The following is a 23,222-nucleotide window of genomic DNA, read 5'->3' as shown; positions in this document are numbered from 1 at the left end:
ACCACTGGGCTGTACTCTGGCCTATCCCATTTTCCATATTTACCCTGCTGCTCTTTTCCACTAATGGTTCAGTGACCTATAATCAGATATTGGATGAACAATGTGCCTAATTAAACTTATTCAGAACAAGATGTTATTAAATTCTTCTCTCAACTCTAAACATTATTATATTCTGTTAACTCAAATGGAACTAGTTGGTAATAATTTTGACAGTTTGGTAAAAAGAGTATATCTTAGGCAGTTTAAGAGAAAACTCTGAAAGGAGTAAGACTGCAGGTTTAGGGGTCACATTCTAGCTAGAGTGTATTTTTATGAGGAAACACATGCTCTTTTTGGAAATAGAAAGGTTGCCTTAATTTTGAGCTATCTTATCCTTTTGCCAATGGAATAAAAGCCTAGCACAGGAATCAGGAAACTAGCTTTCTGTCTAACTCAGCACATTGTATATATAAACAAAGTTTTATTGGAATTCAGCTTTCTTTCTATGGATGCTTTTACTTTACAACAGCAGAGTTGAGTAGCAGAGATCATATAGTCCACAAAGCCTAAAATACATCCATCAGGCCTTTTACAGAAGAAGTTTGCTGACCATTGACTTAGAGGATACAGTTTCTTAGCCTTTTTTTGTAAGATGCAAGATGATGGTAAAGGCATCTAGTTTGGCCCAGAACTTCAAAGTGTTGTTAATAGGTATTTTTCAAAACAAGAATTCCTTTTACAGTAAGTTTTTAAAAATTGAATAGTATCCTTCCTACTGTCCTTGTCAAACCCTTTAATGTTACAGTGCATTGGAAATCTCAGAGGAGTGAGAATCATAGTGTTCAGCATTTCAAAGTTAAAATTGATCAAGGACTCTTTTTACTTCGGACACTTCTCAGATCCACTGTCACTGAGAACACACATCAGTAGACTATGAAATATTGAGTGTGGTGTGCATGAATTTAAGATACAGTGCTGTAATTTCAAGTTCAAATTGGTTAACAGTTGTACAAAATCAAAAAGCCTTAGGTCCATTTTCAGTTTTGTAAAAGGATATTGAGTTGCATTTGGTTTTGAGTTATCTACTGAATTTTTGTTTTTAATTCATCATTGTGTTCAGTTTGAAACTGCATTTAATACTGGTCAACTGGAAAACATTGGGTAAAACGGGTAAAACCTTGAATTGGGACTTATTTATTTTTTGCTTCAAATTTAGTAGATTGGAAAGATTGCTGTGTTCTAATGGTGCTGTCTCATAAATTCACTAATTCATTTGCAACTTTGCTTGTCTTCATTCTGTTTTTCAGAACTTAAATAAGCAGTCTTTTGACCTGGCAAAAGTTCTACTGAAAAGGACAGTCCAGACTATCGAGGCATGCATTGCCAATGTATGTATTTCTGCCTGCATTTATGGCTTAATTGTATTATTCTTAATAAAATAGGTTTATTTGGCCTGTATTGCATCTATTCAGAGTAAATGTAGAAGACTGATATCTCCAAATAGGATGAAAGTCAGAAATGCAGCATAATTTTAAAAGTCTATTGACATTGTTTCTAAAATGATGCAAGATGAAGGGTGTTATTTTATGAAAACTTGTTGGCAACTCCCACAGCCTCTTATATACTGCTTTGTATTTACAAATTTGTATTTTTTGTATCAGAAAAGTATTTTGTTGATATATAGTATGTATTCATATACCATTAACATCCAAATGTACAATCAGTGATTCACAGTATCATATAGCTGTGCGTTTATCATCACAATCAACTTTTTTTTTCTTTTTTTTCTTTTGTGAAAAATAACATATATACAAAAACGAATTTCAAAGCACATCACAACAGTTATAGAACAGATTTCAGAGTTTGGTATGGATTACAATTCCACCATTTTAGGTTTTTACTCCTAGCTTTAGGGGTATTGGGGCTATGCCCATTTTAACTTTTTCATGTTGGAAGGGCTCTCAATAATATGGGATAGGTGGATGGAACTAGTTGATATTCTGGAGAGGCTGGCCCCTCTGCATTTCAGGACTTATTTGGTCCAGGGACCGATCTGGAGGTTGTATGTTTCTGGAAAATTTCTGTAGTGCATGGAACCTTTGTACATAAAAGACTGGGACTAAAGTCAGAGAAATGCAGCATAGTTTTTGTTTGTTTTTATTTTTAACTTTTTTATTGTATTGTATAACATGTATACAAAGCAAAGAAATAAAAAAGCAATAGTTTTCAAAGCATTCTTCAACGAGTAGTTACAGGACAGATCCCAAAGTTTGTCATGGGCTACCATACAGTCCTCTCATATTTTTCCTTCTAGCTCCTCCAGAATATAGGAGGCTAGAGGGCTTAAATATTTTATCATCACAATTGACTTTTTTTCCTTTTTTTTTGGTGGCAAAATAACATATATACAAAAAAGCTATAAATTTCAAAGCACAGCACCACGATTAGTTGAAGATCATATTTCAGACTTTGACATGAGTTCCAATTTCACAATTTTAGGGTTTTACTTCTAGCTTCTCTAGAATACTATAAATGATATCAATTTAATGATTCAGCATTCATATTCATTTATTAAATCCTGTCTTCTCTGTATAACTCCACCATCACCTTTGATCTTTCCATCCCTCTTTTTAGGGGTGTTTGGGCTATGGCAATTGGGGTAGGGAGATGGAACTATCTGATGTTCTGGAGAAGTTGGGCTAGGTTTCAGGACTTATCTGGACTAGAGACTCTTCTGGAGGTTGTAGGTTTCTGGAAAGTTACTCTAGTGCATGGATCCCTTGTGGAATCTTATATATTGCCCCAGGTGTTCTTTAAGATTGGCTCGAATGGTCCAGGTTGGGGGTTGGCAGGTTATGATAGGCAGCAAGGTCTGCGTGAAGCTTGCGTAAGAGCAACCTCCAGAGTAGCCTATTTGAACTCTCTCTGCCACTGATATTTTACTAATTACACTTCTTTTCCCCCTTTTGTCAGGATGTAATTGTTGATCCCATGGTGCCAGGTCTAGATTCATCTTGGGAGTCATCTCCCACATCACTGGGGAACTTTCACCCTTGGATGTCATCTCCCACATAGCGGGGAGGACAATGGTTTCACTTGCAGAGTTGGGTTTAGAGAGACTGAGGCCACATCTGAGCAACAAAAAAGGTCCTCCAGAAGTAACTCTTAAGCATGCCTATAGGTAGTCTAAGCTTCTGTGTTACCTACATAAGTTTCACAAGAGTAAGCCTCATGATCAAGGGCATGGCCTATTGATTTGGATGTCCCTAAAGTTTGATACAGGATCAGGGATTCCCTGATGGTAAGGATTAATAGTTCCATATTCTTTCTCCCATCCCTCAGGAGACTTTGCCAACACTTTTTGATTATCTACTTAATATACTCTAGGGTATATCGAGGCATTACACTAATCTATACGATATTAAAAGTAAAGGACCTCTGTGCTTCCTGTGTTTCAGTTGTTCCAATGAGCTATACAGTTAAATTAGATTATACAGTGCAGAAAATTTCAATTCCAGACTAAATAAACCTTTCTTCCATTGTTCTAAAAGAGTATGTGCTGTTCTGAAATATAGACACTGTCTTCCTTACCCCTACGTTATGAATTACTTTAACCCCCACCTGTTCAGCTTCATTCTTATCTCTAAATATCAGGTTATATACATAAAACATCCTCTCAGAATCCAAAGGTAATAATCATCACTCCGGACTTAATGTGTCTGCTCTAAAAGCTTAAGTCTATGTTCCTGCTTTCTTATAAGCATTTTCTAAAGGTGACCATGCCACAGTTGTTTTTTTTGTTTCTGGCTTATTTTGTCTCACCAAATGTCCTACATATTTACATCACTGCATGCCTCATGACTTTGTCCCTTTTTATAGCAGCACAACCTTCATTCATAATTACACCATCGTTCGCCAGTGTTTTTCTCCATTAGTGCATCCTTAAGCCATCTGCATTTATCAGGTATGATGTAGTGGATTCAAAGTCCACAGTCCATCGACATTCTCAATTTTATATAATTTCATTGTTGCCAAGAGAAAACCAATAAACACACTCTTGCCAAATAGGAAACCTAAACCTTCTCTTAACTCTTGTCCCTCACCCCATTATTTACCTCTGCTGTTGCTGTGGTACTGCTAATGGCTTCCTTTTGAACCTAGCTCATAGCATGCAATAGCAGTTTTCCCCCTGTACCCTGGACTTAAACACTCTTTGTACAAGAATCATATCTTTGAAGTAATTCTCACGAGAACTAATATTTCTAGTAGTAATCAGTGAGACATGTAGGTCTGTACAAACCCTTTCAATCCTGTTTATCTTCGATATGGTAATATTCCTTATAGACCCACTAGAGAACCACCTTCACTTCTGTCTATTCCCTTACGTCGGAGTTCAACCTCATTAGTTAACAGTTCACCCATCTCTAGCTTCTAAGTATCTCTAAGTCCCTTATCTTCTGTATTATAAGCCTCTAATTATACCTTTATGCTGGTCATAAAAGTGAAATCATACAGTATCCTTTTAAGCCTGGCTAATTTTGCTCAACATTATGTCCTCAAGGCTCATCCATCTTGTCATGTGCTTCAGGGCATCATTTTTTCTTAATGCTGTATAATATTCCGTCGTATGTATATACCACATTTTGTTGATCCACTCGTCTGTTGATGGGCATTTGGTTTGTTTCCATTTTTTGGCGATTGTAAATAATGTTCTGCATAGTATTAAAAGTTTTGTTGACGTTTTTAAGATGACGCAAAGTAAAGGGTGCTATTTTACAAAAACTTACTGACAATTCCCACACCCCCTTATATACTGCTTTGTATTTATGCGTAACTTTTTATCACCTGGAAAGTGCCGATTTCTTTCACTTAATTCCTTCAACTTTATGTTTGGGTCTGTGTGTCTCTTTATATTTTTTCATCTCATGTTTTCTAGGCCATTCTGTAGCCCTCCTGTTCCTCCTTCTTGAGTAGTTCTTTTACAGTAACAAAAAATGTTATGTTTTGTTTTACTTTATTGAGTAGAAATTTGTTCTTATTTTTTTTTTAATGAAAAATCAGTAAAATAATTCTGGACATCCCCCCAAAAATTTGTAATTCCATTACCATAATATAGTAGTTAATTTTCTTTGGTACTCTCTTGTTCATCTTCATACCTATTTTTTCACATACTCTTTATGAAATTTTGTATTCTTTTATGTGTATTTCTATATTTTGAATATGAATGGCTATAAATATCCTTTGAATTGATATGTAACCATATTTTGTCTAGCCATTTTTCTGTTCTCTTTACATTTAGATTCCTTTCAATAATAGTCTTTGTGAATGTGGCTTTTACATTTTGTCGAATTTTTCACAAATAAAAACCCAAGCATGACTTTATTAATTTAAATGATATGAATTATTATACTTATACATGGCAAAACATTTTTTCAAAGACGACAAAATAATATACAGTAAACAATGTATGTCTTAAACTCCAAATACCCCAATCTCAATTCCAAGAAGTATCACCAATAAGTTTTTATATATCCTTCCAGAATTGTTAACTTCCTAATCTGCAAATATATATATTGCGTAATTTTATAAAAAACTAATGGGAGTGTTTTATATGCAGATTGTTTAACAAGAGCTTCTTGATTTAACACATCAATGTATGTATGTTGCTTTTCAAAAGAAATGCACCATTTTACAATACTACTAGAAATGTATGCTTGTGCCATTTGCAGGCAACTGCCTCTGTAGTATTTTCAATTTACTGTTGTGTGTGTGTGTCTTTAATTTGTGTTTTTGATAGGATACGTATTCTTATTTCACCTTGGCATTTTAAAAAATAAATCAACCATCTGTTTATCTTTGTCCTCTGTGCCAAAATATATTTCACGTTCTCTTAAAATTTTTAAAGATTGCAACATTTAAAAATTTTTGTGCTACAAGGACAGTTCTCTATAATTAACTGCATAAACTGTCTAAATTGTTTTAATGAAAGTTAAATACCTAGAAATTTCATCCTAACTTGAAACAAAGATAAGAACTCACTTTCTTAATTTTCCTAAGTTATTTGGAGGTTTATTTCTTCTGCTGTTTAGATGACTGTTCCATTATATGTATGTTAGTACTTGAAATACACCTATCCTACATCGTCTTCTTTAGTTGTATTTGTAGTACCTGATTATTTAGTACTTTAAAATAAAAAATGTAGAACTATGCCTTTTTTTAATGAAATGGATATTTTATTTTTGCTTTTAATGTCTCTTACAGTTTTTCAATCAAGTTCTGGTGCTGGGAAGGTCGTCAGTAAGTGATTTGTCGGAACATGTATTTGATCTGATTCAGGAACTTTTTGCTATAGATCCTCACTTACTGTTGTCTGTCATGCCACAGCTTGAATTCAAACTGAAGGTAAGGTTAACAATGTTTTAAGCCCTTTAAACTTTAAGCACTTTAGCACAGTTTCTCTGTGTAATAGAATGAACATGTGAGTTCAATTTATTTTATGTTTAGTTAAGGTATATATTTTTTAATCATTTGAATTAAATCAGTATCTCTTACCTGGGAGATATGGGAATTTATATTGCAAAATTGTGTTAATAGCCCCTATTGTTAAATACTTGCTGAGAAGCACAGTGATATAAATAACAGATATCCTAAAAGGGTATTATCCTAAAAAGTTATAATACATGTTGATATCAAATGTTATTATTAGGTAGATCGGTGTTAGAAAATGAAAAGATGCTAAACTGAGCATTCAAATGGTCTGGCTTACAAAGGCCCTTACATGGTATAGATAAAATAAATTTTACTATACAGTGAAATTTATATGTTTATATAACCAAGCAAGGAATGTATATATTCTCAAACAATTTATAAAACCTGACATTATCTCCCCCACTCCAGTTGAACCCACAGGAGGTAAGACCTTACATTTGTTTAACACTCTGTACTTTCTGAAAGATTTTTTATATCTGTTGGATCCTTAAATTGATTTGTGATATAATGAGGACTACCGTTAGAATTTTGATTTTTGAGATTAAAAATCTCAAGATAAAGTGTGTTGCCCCAACACATAATTAAAACAGATTTGGTATTAGAATTAAGACTTTCAGATTCTAAGAATAGATATAGATCATTAAGCATTTTCTTTATTGTCTTTATTGCAGTCATTTGTTCATAATATAAATGACACTGTACCAAGTTTCTATGTAACTCCAATTGCAAAGAAAATGCTATATAGAAAGCAAGTTTGTAGGTTTTTGATATGTTTTTTATTCATAAGGATATATTTTAATGATAACCTAAAGTTGTCTCTATACTATATTATTCCTAGCTATAAGCCCATATATTCATAGAGCCTGAACATGTAATGTCAGGTCTATTAATTTTTTAAAATGTTTTTTATTGTGAAATATAACATGTCAAAGAAAAAGCAGTAATTTTCAAAATACACAAGAAGTTATAGAGCAGGTTTCAGAATTTCTTTTGGGTTACCATTCCTCTGTTTTGGATTTTTTCTTTTAGCTGCTCCAAAACTCTGGAGGCTAGAAGAAATAATAGTATGATGATTCAGGGGTTATACTCATTTGTTAAATCCTATTTTACCTGTTATAAGTCTTCCTTCTCCTTTATTGCTTCTTCTAATCTATACGGATCTTTAGACATTTCCCATTCTGACTTTTTCACATTGAAAAGGGGTGTCAACACTAAAAGATACAGTGATGTAATTAGTTGATAACCCTGGAATGACCGGTCTCTCTGGGTTTCAGGATTTATCTGGCCCAGAAACCCTCTAGAAATTATAGGTTCTAGGAAAGCAAACTTAGTACATGAAATTTTTAGAGTCTTAGTTCGAGCCCTAGGTGTTCTTTTGAAGAAAAAAAAAATTATTGACACAAATCTTCACACATGTACAGTGCAGACGTGGTGTACAATCGGTGGCTCACAATATCATCACATAGTTGTGCATTCATCACCATGATCATTTTTAGAATGTTTGCATCCCTCCAGAAAAAGAAATAAAAAGAAAAAACTCAAATGTGCAAATGTTGTAGGTGTTCTTAAGAGTCAACGAGGAGTGATGGTGGTTGGGGTTTAGCACACCATGGCAGTTACCACTATCTAACTGAAGCTTGATTAAGAGTAGCCTCTGGAATAGGCTCTTGACTCTATTTGTTCTCTCTCAGTCACTGATGCCTTATTTTATACACTTCTATTCCCCTTTATGTCAGGTAGGCATTGTCTGGCCGAGGCCAAACTCATTCCCTGGAGTCATGACTCATGTTGTCAGGGAGACTTTGACCGCTCAATGTGATGTCCTATGTTGGTGGAAGGATAATGATTTTCCTTGTAGAGTTGGGCTTAGAAAGAGGCCACATCTGAGCAACAAAAGAGGTTTTCGGGAAGGAACTCTTGGGCCTCATTATAGGTAATCTTTAGCTTCTCCTCCTATAGAAATAAATTTCAATAGAGTGAGCCTAAAAATCAAAGAGTTGGCCTGTTTTTGGGGGGAGTCCCCAGTTGTTGAGAGGGTACCCGGAGTTTCCCAGAAGGGAAACTTAAGTAGTTCCATATTTTTTATTATTTTACTTCAGACCCTCACGGGACTCTACCAGTACTTTTCAGTTATCAGCCCACCATAGGCTAAGATGCATCCTAGTATTATACTAGCTATACAGAATTACAAGTCTTGTTCCATTCTGGACTCTAGAAGTTTGGGTTGTTTAAATGAGCTATCCAGACATTTTATTTAGATTGTGTGTTACAGAAAATTTAGGTTGTAGACATGCTAAACCTTTCTGCCTTTGGTCTCATATATTAGGTGAAGGTCTGGAACACATACACTATCACCCAGCCAGATTGGCTTCATTTTTTATCTCTAACTGGGTCTGATCTCTTCATCAGTTATTTAGCTGTTGTTGTATACAGTTTGGTTTTGCTTTGAAGTTTCCCTTTTGCACTGGCATGTCAGTAATTCCCCACCAAACCATGGCCCAGATCTCATGTTGGGGTACTGTTCTACTTGAGGGTCTATTAAGCTAGGCAGGTATACACGGGTAGGGTAGTTCAGTGGCAGAATGTCTGCCTGCCACGCAGGAGACCCAGACTTGAATCCTGGCTTAAGATAGTGAATTTGTCAGACTGCACTTACCACTTCTTTCGAGCAGGTGGTGTTCCTGAGATACCTCTTCCCCTCAGTCCTGCCCCTTGCCACTCCAGTGGTGAGTGTGACCGGGGAGTTGGGTAGGGGCCTCCTCCCTATGGGTGTCAGTGGAGCTCATTTCAGTGCCTAGGGGAGCAGCTGATTAGCAGCACCATTTACTGCATCCAAGGGACAGCTATTTTCAGTGCCTACGGGTGCGGCTTAGTTTGCCTCTGCTGGCCATGGAACTGCTTGGGGAGGCCTCCCCAGGCAGCAGCTGGGGCAGATTGGAGTAGAGGGACAGTCAGTCAGTTCCCTCAGATCTGTACCTCCCTGTGTACCACCACCTGTCCCTGGTAGGAGTGACAACTGATCAGTCCCACCCTGTTCTCTTCATCTTAATCTCCTTGCCTCTCTCCTCCCTATGTAATATTGGAATCACTCAACCCCCCATCGCTTGTCTTGTCCCACGGAGCAGGGGTGAGCAGGACTGCCATGATAGATAGGATGATGTGAAAAAATATGGGAATTAGACTTAGATCTCCTTTTTGTTGGATTACTGTAAATTAAGGGAAGCTAAACTATAGTGGGAGTTCATACCTCAGTTTTCTGCTATAGGTTTATTCATCTAAAACAAAGATTGGTATCAAGCTGCATCCAATATAGGTTTTGCTTTATTTTTCCAAAGATTTTTCTGTCTTTAGTTGCTAACGTTAAATGAATGGTTATATTTAAAAACAAGCTGGTTTTGGTTAAAAATCCAGGTATCTACATGTTTGTTTTAATTGGAAGATCTGGCAACATGGACCATCATTTCTACCTGTAACATAATGGCTGGTAAGGAGTAGTAGTAAGTCCTTCTTTAATGGGTTGTGAGCTTTTCAGTGTACTTCAGCCCTCATGACTGCTTTATCTCATAACTTACTATTCTTCATTGTTGTAATTTGATTTCATAGCCCCTGCTTTAAAGGCAAATGAGCCAGAATTTTTTTTCATTGGTTTCATTTCATTTTTTTATTTCCTAAACTTATACTTTAATCAGTAAGTCCTTTACTGACTGTGTTGTGGCTTCTACTACAATATAGTGATATATTATAATGTAATATTGATTTTTAAGTTTTTCTGTGTTCTTTGATAAATTTACTTTTTTTAACCCTGTAATGAACTAGTATCATGCCTAAATAATGGTTATTCTCAGATGTTGTTTATTGTCTTGCAATATAGAAGTAGCGTAACCCATGTTCTTATTTGCTTCTGATGACAACCCTGGTCTATAGAGGTATTTAGTTTTCTCCTCATCAAGATATACCCAACAGATAGCCTAGGAAGCTTTTATGGCTGTGGTGATTTTCTGTAGTCATATTTCTAAGTTACATGACCACAGCTTTTTACAGTTCGGAGTCCTTAGTTACAGTCCTTTGAGAATAGTAAAAATGAAAAAGTCCTTCAAAACAGTAATTTCTTTGTTTCTATTCTATACTAAGCCATTGCATAAAGCCATCGTATACACTACCACAATTCCATTGGATTCCATTGTTATTTTTGTAAGCAGGTTCCCCAGAGTTGTCCTCTCAACATTAACAGCCTTGGCTATACTTACCAGATAATTTGCCACGTTTTACGTTTGAGATGTTTTTTTTCTCCCCAGGAACAGAGTAGGATAGAGATAGTGAATTGCATTTATTCCCAAAATTTAAAAACATAAAGCAGTCATATTTGTCTTGTTTTGGTTGGAGTGAAAATTAAGTTTCACAGAAATTTGTTCTGAATCAATTACTCTGTAATTAAAAACAGTAGTAGAGTTAATTCCTTTTTATGGCTAGAATTTGAGAGAAATAAGAACTAATTTGGCTTTGAATTGTTTCACAAAAGTCACTGACTGGTAAAAATAATGCAGTAAAAATATTCTCCCATTTTCACCTGGGTATTGTATAAAATCTCTGAAATGATGCTCACTTTGTGATGAATTAATACTGTAGCTATACATAAGTGATACTAAATGATTGTTGCAGAAGGAAAACACTACTACCATCACTACAGTCATTCCAACCTTACTCAAGGAATATATTTTAAATTTTAAAAAGGGAAAGGGTCCCCCTATGTGGGAAATGATTTCCAAGGATGAGTCTGGCCCTGGCATCAAGGGATCAACAATGCCATCCTGACCAAGAGGGGGAAAAGAAGTGTAAGAACTTTCTACTTGATATTTTGAGAACATTTACAGTTTTGACAGCTAATCAAATGGTATCTAAGTTAGTGTTTAATACTTAGAATTTAAGAACTTTGCTATGTGAATATGCAGATTTTTTCCCTTGTTACATTGTTGCCATTTTCTGTAATCTAGTGGATAAACCTGAAGCTTCCTTTATTCTTTCCTCTTTTCTCTTCCTAGAGCAATGATGGAGAAGAGCGTTTAGCTGTTGTTCGACTTTTAGCTAAATTGTTTGGTTCTAAAGATTCTGATTTAGCAACACAGAATCGTCCTCTTTGGCAGTGTTTTCTTGGACGGTAAGAGAACCTACAAATCCTTGAATACTAACTTAAATTTTGGCGACCAATCATTAGGCTCCACTTGATTAAACCACACATATTAAAACCTTAATTGACAGTTGGTTCTTTGGCATCTGTATTGTTGCCTTTCTTGGAGAATAAATTGTAGGATAATTTTTTTTAACAAAGAAAGATTATTTACCTAGATAACATTTTTAAACTTTTTTTTTTAAGACTAAACAAATAGGATATTTCTGAGGATGTTCTGTCTTCAGATTTTCAAATAAATGATGAAACTGAAGACATACAGAGTCAATGTTAATAATACGTGGCATTTATCAGTCTAGCAACTTAATTTACTAGTACTTATCTTTTGGGTGTGCAGCTTATCTAATTGCATGATACTTTTTTTAAATTGTGAAATACAAAAAAGCAGTAAGTTTCCAAGTACATTTTAACAGGTAGTTGTAGAACAGATTTTAAAGTTTGTTATAAGTTACAGTTCCACGATTTTTCTTTTTTTCTTCTAGCTGCTCCAAAACACTGGAGACCAAAAGATATACCAATATAACGCTTCAGCCATCATACTCATTTTTTAAATCCTACCTTCTCTGCAGTACTCCTTCTCTTTTTTTTTCTTTTTTGTGATGAATAACATATACAAAAAAGCAATAAATTTCAAAATAAATAGCAACAGTTTGTTGTAGGACAAAGTTCAGAGTTTAGTATGAGTTACAGTTCCACAATTTTATGGTATTATTTCTAGCTGCTCTAAGGTATTGGAAATGATGTGTTTTTAACTAAATTCATCTTTAATTTTTAAATTGAAAATATTGCCCTTAACTCAAATATTTTTAAACATTTCTCAAGAACTCAGAAAGATATTTTTTCAACTTGATTGTGAAGTTGAACAACCTTTGAAATTTATTTCATTTACATGATTTATTTACTTCAGAAATTTATTGGGAAAAATTTATTGAAAAGTAGGTTTTCACAATTAATATTCTCTAGAACATTTGAAATTGACTGTGGTTTAATTCAGCTGCTTCAGAACATCATCTCAGAAATTCTCTTAAAGTAAATTTACTTTGTCTTTATAATAAAAATAAGGCCAAATATTAAAACATGACAAACAAATCTAAAAAGCCTCTTACTTGATGTAATGACATCTTAGCATTTTGTTCAGAACAGGCCATTTTCAAGAGGAGTAAATGCTAGATATTTGGTTAAATATTTTTTGTAAGAATTTATTATAGAGGGAATGAAGCAACTGTACTTGTCAAGATAAAGAGAAGGAATTTCCTGTCCCTGTGTTGATGTCAGTATTTATAGCCAAACATTTAAGAAAAAATGCAAGGCTCAATTTTTCACCTTGGTTACTTGTAAAACTAAGTCAGCCATAATAAGCTTCATCATTTTGCATTCACTGCTCACTGTATTGATGTGTCTCTGGTTGATAGAAATAAGCTAGTATGATGAAGCTGTTCTGCTATATTATCTTTTCATTAAGTGAAACATTGTTTCAATATTTTATATTGTTATTGATCATAAATAATAACACTTATGTTCCCCCTCCCCACCAACCGTTACAGAATTATAAATACCAAATAAACAATTTTAAAATATGATGACTCACTCTGGATAAAATTGTGGTAGTCCATAGGCATTAAAGAATTTATGTCTTTAATTACATTAAGAATTTTAAAAAATAACTATTTTTTGAGGTGATTTCAAAAATAAAATATTTCGTACTATATAAAATCACATTATTCATAACTTATAAATGTATTTTTAGGACATCGCCCAGTAAATTAATTTTAAATTTGAGAGTTGCTTTATTATATATGCTATTTTGAATTTACATTTGGAGTTTCTTATTTATTGAATTCTTAAAATATATAGTAGGCCTTTGAAAGCATTTTAATATAAGTTTATCCTGACCACTTGAAACCTCTATATTGTACAGCAGTATGACAACACACACTTTATGAATTAATATTTGGTCTTCTGACTCCTCCTCTTATATATGACTTTGCTTCTCTCTATCACCTTCCAGTATTTTTTCCCCATAAGCTTGTTTTTTGAAGCAGATTTTGTGTATTTTGAATATTTAATGTTTGTTTTATAGCATAATTTTATAAATCAGGTAGTTTGGGTTAGGTGATGTGTTTGTACTTTTTTTTTTAACTGATTAATTACAGTTTCCTTTTTTTTTTCACATGGGCAGGCATCGGGAATCGAACCCAGGTCTCTCACATTGCAGGCGAGAACTCTGTCTGCTGAGCCACCATGGCCCGCCTACAATTTCCATTTTAACCTTTCTTAAAAATGTGCCATTCGATGGCATTAATTGTACTTTACAATCTTGTGCTACCATCACCACCAACCAATTACCAAAACTTTGATTTTATCACCCCAAGCAGATACTCTGTACAAAATAAGCAATAATTCCTTCTTCCACTCCCACTAGCCCTTGGTAACCACTCTTCTTTTGATGTATGAATTTGCATATTCTAAGTATTTTGCATAAATGAATTCATACAATATTTGTCCTTTTATTTCTGGCTAATTTCACTTTAAATGATATCTTCAAGATTCATCCATGTTGTAGCATATGTCAGGATGTCATTCCTTTTTGCAGCTAAATAATACTCCATTGTATGTCTATACCGCGTTTTTTCCATTCATCAGTTGATGGAATTTGGATTGCTTCCACTTTTTGGCAATCGTGAATAATGCCTATGTGAACGTCAGTGTACAAGTATCTACTCAAGTCCCTGCTTTCAGTTCTTTGGGTGTATATATCTAGGAATGGAATTGCTGGATTATGGAGGATTTTTACTGCTTTTTGTATGTAAACAATTTAATGTTCTTGAAAAGGTTTTTGTGAAATTATTTATCTTTTCACTCGTTAGTACTACTTTGGATTCTTCCTTCATACCATACTGATTGTCTCTTTAATAATCCCATTTTCTAATATGTAACTGTTGTTTATGAACATTTATATAATGTTAGCGTACCTTAATTGAAAATAATTTATTTTGACTTAAAATTAATATTTAGTATCTTTTTCTGTGTAGATTTAATGACATTCACGTTCCTGTGAGATTAGAAAGTGTGAAATTTGCCAGTCATTGTTTAATGAACCACCCAGATTTAGCAAAAGATCTCACAGGTAAGCTAGCTGATTTATTGTAAATCTTAAGTGTAATCACATAAATATATTTTAGGTGCAGTCTGTAATCTGTTTTCAGTTTAACTCTGGTATGGTTTCAAGTCTAAATCAATATGAACAAGTAAATGATTTCATGTATGCAGCATAAAATTTCACTTGAAATGTTCATAAATCTTTTGGAAGTTTTTGCAACTTGTAATTTGAGGAAGAAGACTATACCTTATCTTTTGTATTTGGCCCCAAATTATTATTTCTATATGAAATTAAATATAGTGACATATCTAATAATAAAGGGGAAAGTGATTTTCTTCTGAACTAGAATTTCTTAATATTCTTCATTTGAACCCAGACCATTTAAACCCACCTATCTGGTAGTAGCAAAAGGCTTTTAACAAAATGCTGTTGTTTACCAGAAAACCCAGAGGAGATAGCATTCTTCCATTTTGACTTAGTTTGTATTATATCAGTTATTTTGGAATTTTATTATTATTATTATTTAGCATGGGCAGGTGCTGGGAATCGAACCTGGGTGTCCAGCATGGCAGACAAGAACTCTGCCTGCTGAACCACGATGACTGCCCTGGAATTTTATTTTTAAGAGGACATAGAATGTTATTGTAGACTTTATATAGTGTAATATACAGGTGTCTACCAGGTAGCTTCCTATACACATTTTTTTCTGTTTTTCTTTTAAATAATTTTGCGTGTAACTGACATTCTAAACTATGTAAATCAGATACTGCGTTGTATTTTATTTTTCCAGGGTAGTTGATGTAAAATACCTTACTTATTGAAATATGACTCTGCAGCAGTAAGTGGTGTCATTTAGTTTATTGCATGATAGTGGTATATTGCTTTCTCAGAAATAAAATGCTTTTAGTTCGTACTATGTTTTAGCAAACATTCTTTCAGAGTGGACAAAAGCTTAAAGCATTAGTCTTTTCTATCTTTCTGATTCATGACAAATTACATAGCTAATGTTTAGAATAACTTTTTTCCTCCTACTGCAGAATATTTGAAGGTTAGATCACATGATCCAGAAGAAGCTATCCGTCACGATGTCATTGTTACCATAATAACAGCTGCCAAAAGAGATCTTGCCTTAGTTAACGATCAACTACTTGGCTTTGTAAGGGAAAGAACACTGGACAAACGGGTAAAATCTGAGGAATTTTATTCTTTTATAGTTTACTGTTTAAGCTGTGTGCTAAATACAGATTTTCTATTGCATTTAAAGCTTTTTTTTGTGAAAAACAAATTAATACCAAATAGACAGCTAATTATTTCTGTTTATATATGCCTGCCTCTTAAATCATCTTTAAGAATAAATATTTTGAATTCTATAGCATTTCAGATCTTAGACATTTGTTTCTTCTAGCTTACCTTTATTTAAAAAAAAGAGCTGTATTAAACAAGTTTTATTTCATCTTTTCACTTATATGATGAGTTTCTGAAGAATAGTGATAGATCATTGTTTATTTTTATAGTTAGCATTTGCAGAAGTGACTGTCTCATATAAATTAACTGGGTCTTTTATTCTGTGAACTAAAAGAATATCTTATTTCCTAAGAAATTTATGTCTTCACATTGTTATGCCAAGCCATGTGCAGAAATGGTGGTAATCAGTTGACTTTTTTTGTGCAGTGTCCTCCATTTAATATAGTTAGAAACATTGGTTGGTAAGGAAAAGTAGTGCTGATAATGGCAATAGCACTTGCTAAGGAATAGAGCCAATCATACATAAGAAACAGACCTCCAAGTCAGACTTGTGTGCTACTTATTGTAGACATTTTAACAAAGGTTGCCTTGCAATATGCTATTTTATTTGAGTCATAGTTGAAAACCTGTTGTCTTCCAGAAAGTACTGTAGTTTAGCTGTAATTTCTGGATAGAGAAGGGATTGTTCTTGGTTATGAAATATGGCAAGAGGTATTCATTAAGTTTTTAGTTTTAAGATAATCATAGGAGACAGATTTGTGAAGGGACATTTTAACTTACTCATCTGTGTTAGTAACTGTAATTTCGAACTTATTTTTTCCTTGGCTTTAATTTAAATGAAGCGACACTCCACCTAGTGGTTAGTTGACAGATTCTCCCCTATGATTTAAGATATTGCCATTTGTTTAATTTCCTCCTTTTAGAAAAATTTCCTCTTTATTTCTGTCGATGTTTGTTTCATATTTTCAGGAGAGAATCGAATCTTCTGAACTAAAACAGCATGAAATGGTCATAAGAGCATCTACTGGCCATTTTAGGACCCAGATTTTTATCTAACATGTTATATGACCTTGGGCATTGCCTTTCTAAAATTTGTTTTCTCCTCTTTAAGTATAGAAACTAGACTTAACCTTAGCTTTCACCTCTCGTATTTTTTGGTTTCAAGTAAGAAACGTCAAAAAGCATCCATTCTGTGAGAAAGGTGCTTTCATTTCACCTACTAAATAACCTAGAAACAAAAAAATGACACAAATATATAAGAAATTACTGACTTAAATCAACTAAATATATTTGATTTGTTATTGAGACAAATAATCCTTTTTATTATTGATTATTGTTCATATTGCATCTTATGACATTCCTAATTCTAGGTTGTTATCTTCTCCTTTTCTGCTCACCCCCTTTCCTACCACATTTTTTGCTTCCCTAGTAAAATCTTCCCAAAAGAGCCTTCCAATAACTTGATGTGTGTGGTGGGTAAATCATTTGCCCTTTTAATCTACAGAGTAAGTCTCTTAGGTTAATCACTCTGTTCTTTCAAATCAGGAATTTCAGGATTCTTGATTCTAAATTTCAGGTTTTTAAGTTCTGAGTTGGTAGCAAAAGTGATGTAACTCAGGAGTAGTGATAGAGCTTTTAATGTTGAGTGAATTATATACTTTGTCTTTTATCTTTTAATCATTTCTAAAACTAAAGTTTGTTTAGATGGAATTATATGAAATATTCTAAGATTTACTACTGCTTGACTTGGAGAGAAATTGAAAATTGGTAAAACAGTTAGTAATGTTTGTGTTGGATAACTTCTTAAGTAGTGGCTTCTTAAAAGAAACAGATTTAAAGCTGTTGATTAAGCACACTGCCTACCTGTTATGAAAAAGAAAACATTATACCAGTTTATATATATACACATAAGACTAATTGTAAAATCTAATGAAGTCATGGAAATTTTTTCAGGTTAGTGTACTATTTATAATTTTAAATACAGATGTATTCCTTCCTAAAACGTTATTAGTCACAGTTTTACAGTGTTGAATATACCTTCCCAGGAAAAATTATCACAAGTTATTTTATTTCTCCTCTAAATTCTGATGGCAAGTTCTTTGATGCCATGTAGTAATTCTCTCCTATCTCTTGTATATTAATAATTCTTCCAATAATTTTCTTTAAAGTTTTGATAGCTAGCTCATTCAATTAACTTTATACTCTCTAGTGGCGAGTAAGAAAAGAAGCTATGATGGGTTTGGCTCAGCTTTATAAGAAATACTGTCTTCATGGTGAAGCAGGAAAGGAAGCTGCAGAGAAAGTCAGCTGGATAAAGGACAAACTTTTGCATATTTATTATCAGAATAGCATCGATGACAAGTGAGTTTATTATGGTGGTAGTTGTTGAATGTAAGCTGCATTTAACTTTTTATGGTATAATTTATTTCTGTAATTTTTATCATTTTTTTCTAAATTTAGAAATTACTTTTGCATGTTTGTACGTTCTATGCCTAAATCAGAGTATCAAGATTATAAAGTAGCATAATGTTATGAAATGGACAAAGACTTTGGAGTCATGTCCTAGACCAAATGTTAACTCTGCCTCTTATTAGCTGTGCACTCTTGGACAAACACTTAAATTCTGAGTATCAGTTTTATATCAAAAGAAGAAATAATCTGCCCTGACAGGATTGTCATATAGATTAAATGAAATAACAAATATAAAGCCCTCTACCTGACAATATAGAACTATTCAATAACTGGTAGTTATTATTTTCTTTTTTGCAACACTTCAATTTCAGTAGAGGTATTAACTATGTTCATGCTCATTTTCTGAATGTTATTTATAATTACATATTAGATTGTCCTAGTGATACTTAATTTTTGTAAAATACTTTGCAATGTTTTATTGAATTATACTGATTGGTACAACTAGAAGTGTATTTCATTGCTTAGTGGAGAACCCTTGTATTTTCTTACTTCACCGATATGATATGATAGACACAAGCTTAACTAGAAGGATATTCCAGTATTGATAAGAAATTTATACTATATAGCGATGAGAGACTAGGTTTCCATAGAGCAAAACAAATTTTCAGGATGTGATATGAAGGGAGATGCCCCTGGTTTTACTAAATGACGACATGAGAAAGGAGCAGAAACGTAAGCAGAGGAAGTTAATGTGTTTCTTTATAATTGGCTGTGCTTGGGATCGTAGCTTTATATGTAGTGTTAAAGAATTTTATATAGCTCCAGACTGCTGAAGAAGGATAGATGAAACAAACTAGCACCCTGTGTTTAAGAATAACATGACCTTCTAGAAGCAAATGTTTCATACTGATAAATCAGAAGGATGGTGCCACAAATAGCAATCTTATCTCTAAATTTAAAAGCAACTGTACTGAAATCAGTGCTGAAAGTCAGCGAAGTATAATGATTGCATTGTATTTGCCCACATAACTCTCACCATTGGTTATATTTTCATGAGACAGTTAAAATTTAAAATGGTTATAGTTTTTTAAATACAGGGTATTGTGTGGTTTTGTTTTGTTTTTTTTCATAGACTGTTGGTAGAAAAAATCTTTGCTCAATATCTTGTCCCCCATAACCTGGAAACAGAAGAGAGAATGAAATGTTTGTATTATTTATATGCCAGTTTGGACCCAAATGCTGTAAAGTAAGTTATTTTTTAAATGGTTGTTTCAAGTATTTCCTAAAGATTTAATAAACTTACTTCATCTTACCCAAGAAATTGTTATTAATGGCATTATTGCTTCTTCTAGTTGAATCAAGGACATCAGGTAAACTTTGTAGGGAAGAATTGTTTGGCTTAATTTCGTATCAGTTCAAAGGAAAAATACTTCTATGCAGATAGACAGATTAGACAGCTCCTGTCAGTAGTAATATGGTTTCAGGAATTCTAAGAAGTCCCTATGCCAAAATATCATTTGTCCACCTGTTGACTATTTCTAGTTCTGTATTAGGGGGAGCATATCCAAATCACCTCCAAGTAGGTGACCATATAATTTATTGTCCAAATGTGGGTATTTTTGAGTGAGAGCTTATGTATTTCCTTAGAATGAGGATATTCTCCTGCATAGCCATAGTACAATTATTAAAATCAGGAAATTTAATGTAAATCCAATATTATTATCTAATCCCCATTCCGTAGTCAGATTTTCTCAGTTACCTAAATAATGCCCTTTGGGTATGTTTTTTTCCAGTTTAAGATTACACGTTACATTTAGTTGCCTTAGCTCTTTATGTTTTTAAATCTGAGATCATTCTTCAATTTCAGTTTGTCTTTTATGATTTTGGAGGGAAGAGTATTGCATAGGCCAGTTATTTTTATAGAACATTTATCTACTATTTTTGCCTTTTTAGATAAGATTATGAATTTTGGGCAGAAATTTCACAGAGATAATGTTGGGCTCTTGATACATAGCATATCAGGCAGTGGCTTTCATTTTTTTAAAAGCTTTGCAAGTTGTTCTTAATGTTCATTCTAGATAGCAAAACCTTGGCATAAGGTTTTGATTTCCATTTATATTTTTAAATATCTTGGAAAGAACATTTAGGGTAAGGTGGTTTCCTAGAGCTGCTTTCATAAAGAGAAAAGAGCCTTCAGTAAACACATTCAGTTTAAGTTTGGTATCTTGAGTCTATGTCATTTCTAACATTTATTTTTTAAATAGTCTCCAGCCCTTCATACATACGACTTAGCCTAGCATAAGAGGGCCTTTGTGATCAGATCCTTTTCTGGGGTAGATTCCTTATATTCCCGTACTGGCACCCTATGCTCCAAGGATGTAAGTTTTTTCTGTTTCCTACATATGCAGTATGCTTTGATATAGAACTTTCTAGTTCCCTCTGTTAAGAATCTCTATTAATTCCTTTATTTACCAGGTTTAATCCTATTCATTCTTCTATATTTCTCAAATATCTTCTGTCATAAGAAGTCTTATGTTCATCATTTCATGGTAAACTTTCTCAAATCCTAATATGTAAAATTTTAGGAAGACATAAAAGAATGGTGTATGTAAGACTCATATGTAGCACCAAAGGTAGTAAAGTTGAATAATTATATAATAACTATATAATTATTTTATAATGCATTTTTCATTTTCGTATTCATAACTTTATTTACAGAGCTCTCAATGAAATGTGGAAGTGTCAAAACATGCTTAGGAGTCATGTACGAGAACTTCTGGATTTGCACAAGCAGCCTACAGTAGGTTCATGATTTGTTTAAATTCATAGTTTGTGTTCAAGTTTTTTGTAGTTCTGTATACTGAAAGCAAATGAAAAGTGCCTCAGGTGTTTTATTTTCCTACATGTCAGTTAAACAATAATTTCTGTGATTTTCCAGGCTAAATTTCTTTTTTAAATAAATATAACAGACTTTTATTTCTAGCATGAGCAAATAAGTAGTGTTTTCTTTCACCAAATTTTTCTTTTTTCCCATTTCCCTTTATTTTTTCCAATTTTATTGAGATACACTCACATATGACACAAACTATCCAGAGTGTGCAGTCACTTTCATCAAGTTTTTTAAAACTTTTTAGTTTTGAAGTATAACATATACAAGGAAAGGAAAAGAAAAAGCAATGATTTTCAAAATACTCTTCAACAGGTAGTTACAGAACAGATTTCAGAGTTTGTTAACTCTCAAGATTTAACAAAAGAGACTTGATGTAAAGTTTGTCAGTTTTTAAATAATTAAATTTCAAGATAAAATATAATTGCTGGCAGATGGTGCAGTGATGGCTTAGTGACAGAATTCTTACCTGCAATGCTGGAGACTAGTTTGTTTCCTGGAGCCTGCCCATGTAAAAAAAAGAAAACAAAGAAAAATATAATTGCTGGCAAAATAAACCAAAAACAAAAGGGCAATTTTTGTATGGTCTCATTTAGAAAATACTTAAGAAAACAGGGGCCTTAGACTGTAAGCTCTTATAGCAGTGACATTTAGCATAGAGTGGTAATTATTACTTCTAGATTTTGAGAGGCTGTTTTATATATGTATAACCTGGTATTTAGAGTTAAGAACAAAGCTGAACTGGTATAACTTTCCAGAGGCTTAAACCTCCAGATGGGTCCCTGGACTGGATGGATCCGGAAAACTAGAGGGCCCAGCCTCGCCAGAGCATCGGATAGTTCCATCTCCCTACCCCATGTTGGTGACAGACCCTTCCAACATGAGAAAGTTGGAATGGCCGTGGCCCAAATACCCCTAAAAATAGAGATAGAAAGATCAAAGGTGATGGTGGAGTTATACAGAGAAGATAGGATTTAACCAATCAATATGATTGCTGAATCATTAAAGTGATTTCTCTTTTACTCTCCAATGTCTTAGAGCAGCTAGAAGTAAAAACCTAAATTGTGGAATTGTAACCCATGTCAAACTCTGAAACATGTTCTACAACTAATTGTGGTGCTGTGCTTTGAAATTTATTGCTTTTATTGTTCACAAAAAAGAAAGAAAAAAAAGTCGATTGTGGTGATAAAAAAAATATTTAAGCCTCCTAGCCTCCTGTATTCTGGAGCAGCTAGAAGGAAAAATCTGAGAGTATTATATGGTAGCACATGACAAACTCTGGGGTCTGTCCTGTAACTACTTGTTGAAGAGTGCTTTGAAAACTATTGCTTTTTTATTTCTTTGCTTTGTATATATGTTATACTATACAATAAAAAATTAGTAATAATAAAATAAAATAGAAAAAAACAAAGCCAATCAGGTCGCGATTAAGATAATTCAGAATACAGGGGTAAGGAAGACAGTGTCTATATTTTAGAACCTCATTTATTCTTTGAGACCAAAGGAAGAAAGGTGTCTTTTGTCCAGAACCTTAATTTTCTGTAGCTCTTAATCTAAATCAACCTGTCTGGATAGCTTATTCAAACAATACAAACACAGGCAGCCCAGAATGAAAATGAAGGCCTTTAATCCTGTATAGCTTAATGTACTGCCTAGATACATTCCAGAGTATATTAAGCAGATAATCAAAAAGTATTGGCAAAGTTCCTTGTGGATGAGAGAAAAAATATGGAATTATTAAACTTTACCACCAGGGAGACCCCAGATACTGTGTCAAACATTATGGACACCCGAAGGCCTTTAAATTAAGGCTTGCTCTTGTGAAGCTTATATATGTAATGGAGACGCTTAGCCTACCTATAGGTATGCCTAAGAGTTATTTCCAGAGGTCTTCTTTTATTGTCAAATGTGGCCTCTCTCTAAGC

General features: G+C 33.6%; 1 protein-coding gene across 8 annotated transcripts in view; it reads left to right on the top strand.

Annotated features, from left to right (window-relative positions):
* The window catches only part of PDS5A (PDS5 cohesin associated factor A), a 202,557-nt gene that overhangs the window by 111,529 nt on the left and 67,806 nt on the right, over positions 1–23,222 (top strand). For all 8 annotated transcript variants that reach the window (XM_077136644.1, XM_077136645.1, XM_077136643.1 and 5 more), the window contains 8 exons: positions 1,287–1,367; positions 6,241–6,381; positions 11,508–11,623; positions 14,686–14,780; positions 15,791–15,936; positions 18,208–18,359; positions 19,543–19,656; positions 21,129–21,210. In XM_077136644.1, the coding sequence (XP_076992759.1) occupies positions 1,287–1,367; positions 6,241–6,381; positions 11,508–11,623; positions 14,686–14,780; positions 15,791–15,936; positions 18,208–18,359; positions 19,543–19,656; positions 21,129–21,210 (927 nt within the window). The remainder of the gene's footprint in view (positions 1–1,286; positions 1,368–6,240; positions 6,382–11,507; positions 11,624–14,685; positions 14,781–15,790; positions 15,937–18,207; positions 18,360–19,542; positions 19,657–21,128; positions 21,211–23,222) is intronic.

This window comes from Tamandua tetradactyla, chromosome 19 (assembly GCF_023851605.1).
Source record: "Tamandua tetradactyla isolate mTamTet1 chromosome 19, mTamTet1.pri, whole genome shotgun sequence".
In the NCBI taxonomy this organism is placed as follows: domain Eukaryota; kingdom Metazoa; phylum Chordata; class Mammalia; order Pilosa; family Myrmecophagidae; genus Tamandua; species Tamandua tetradactyla.
This window is presented reverse-complemented; position numbering and strand designations above follow the sequence as displayed.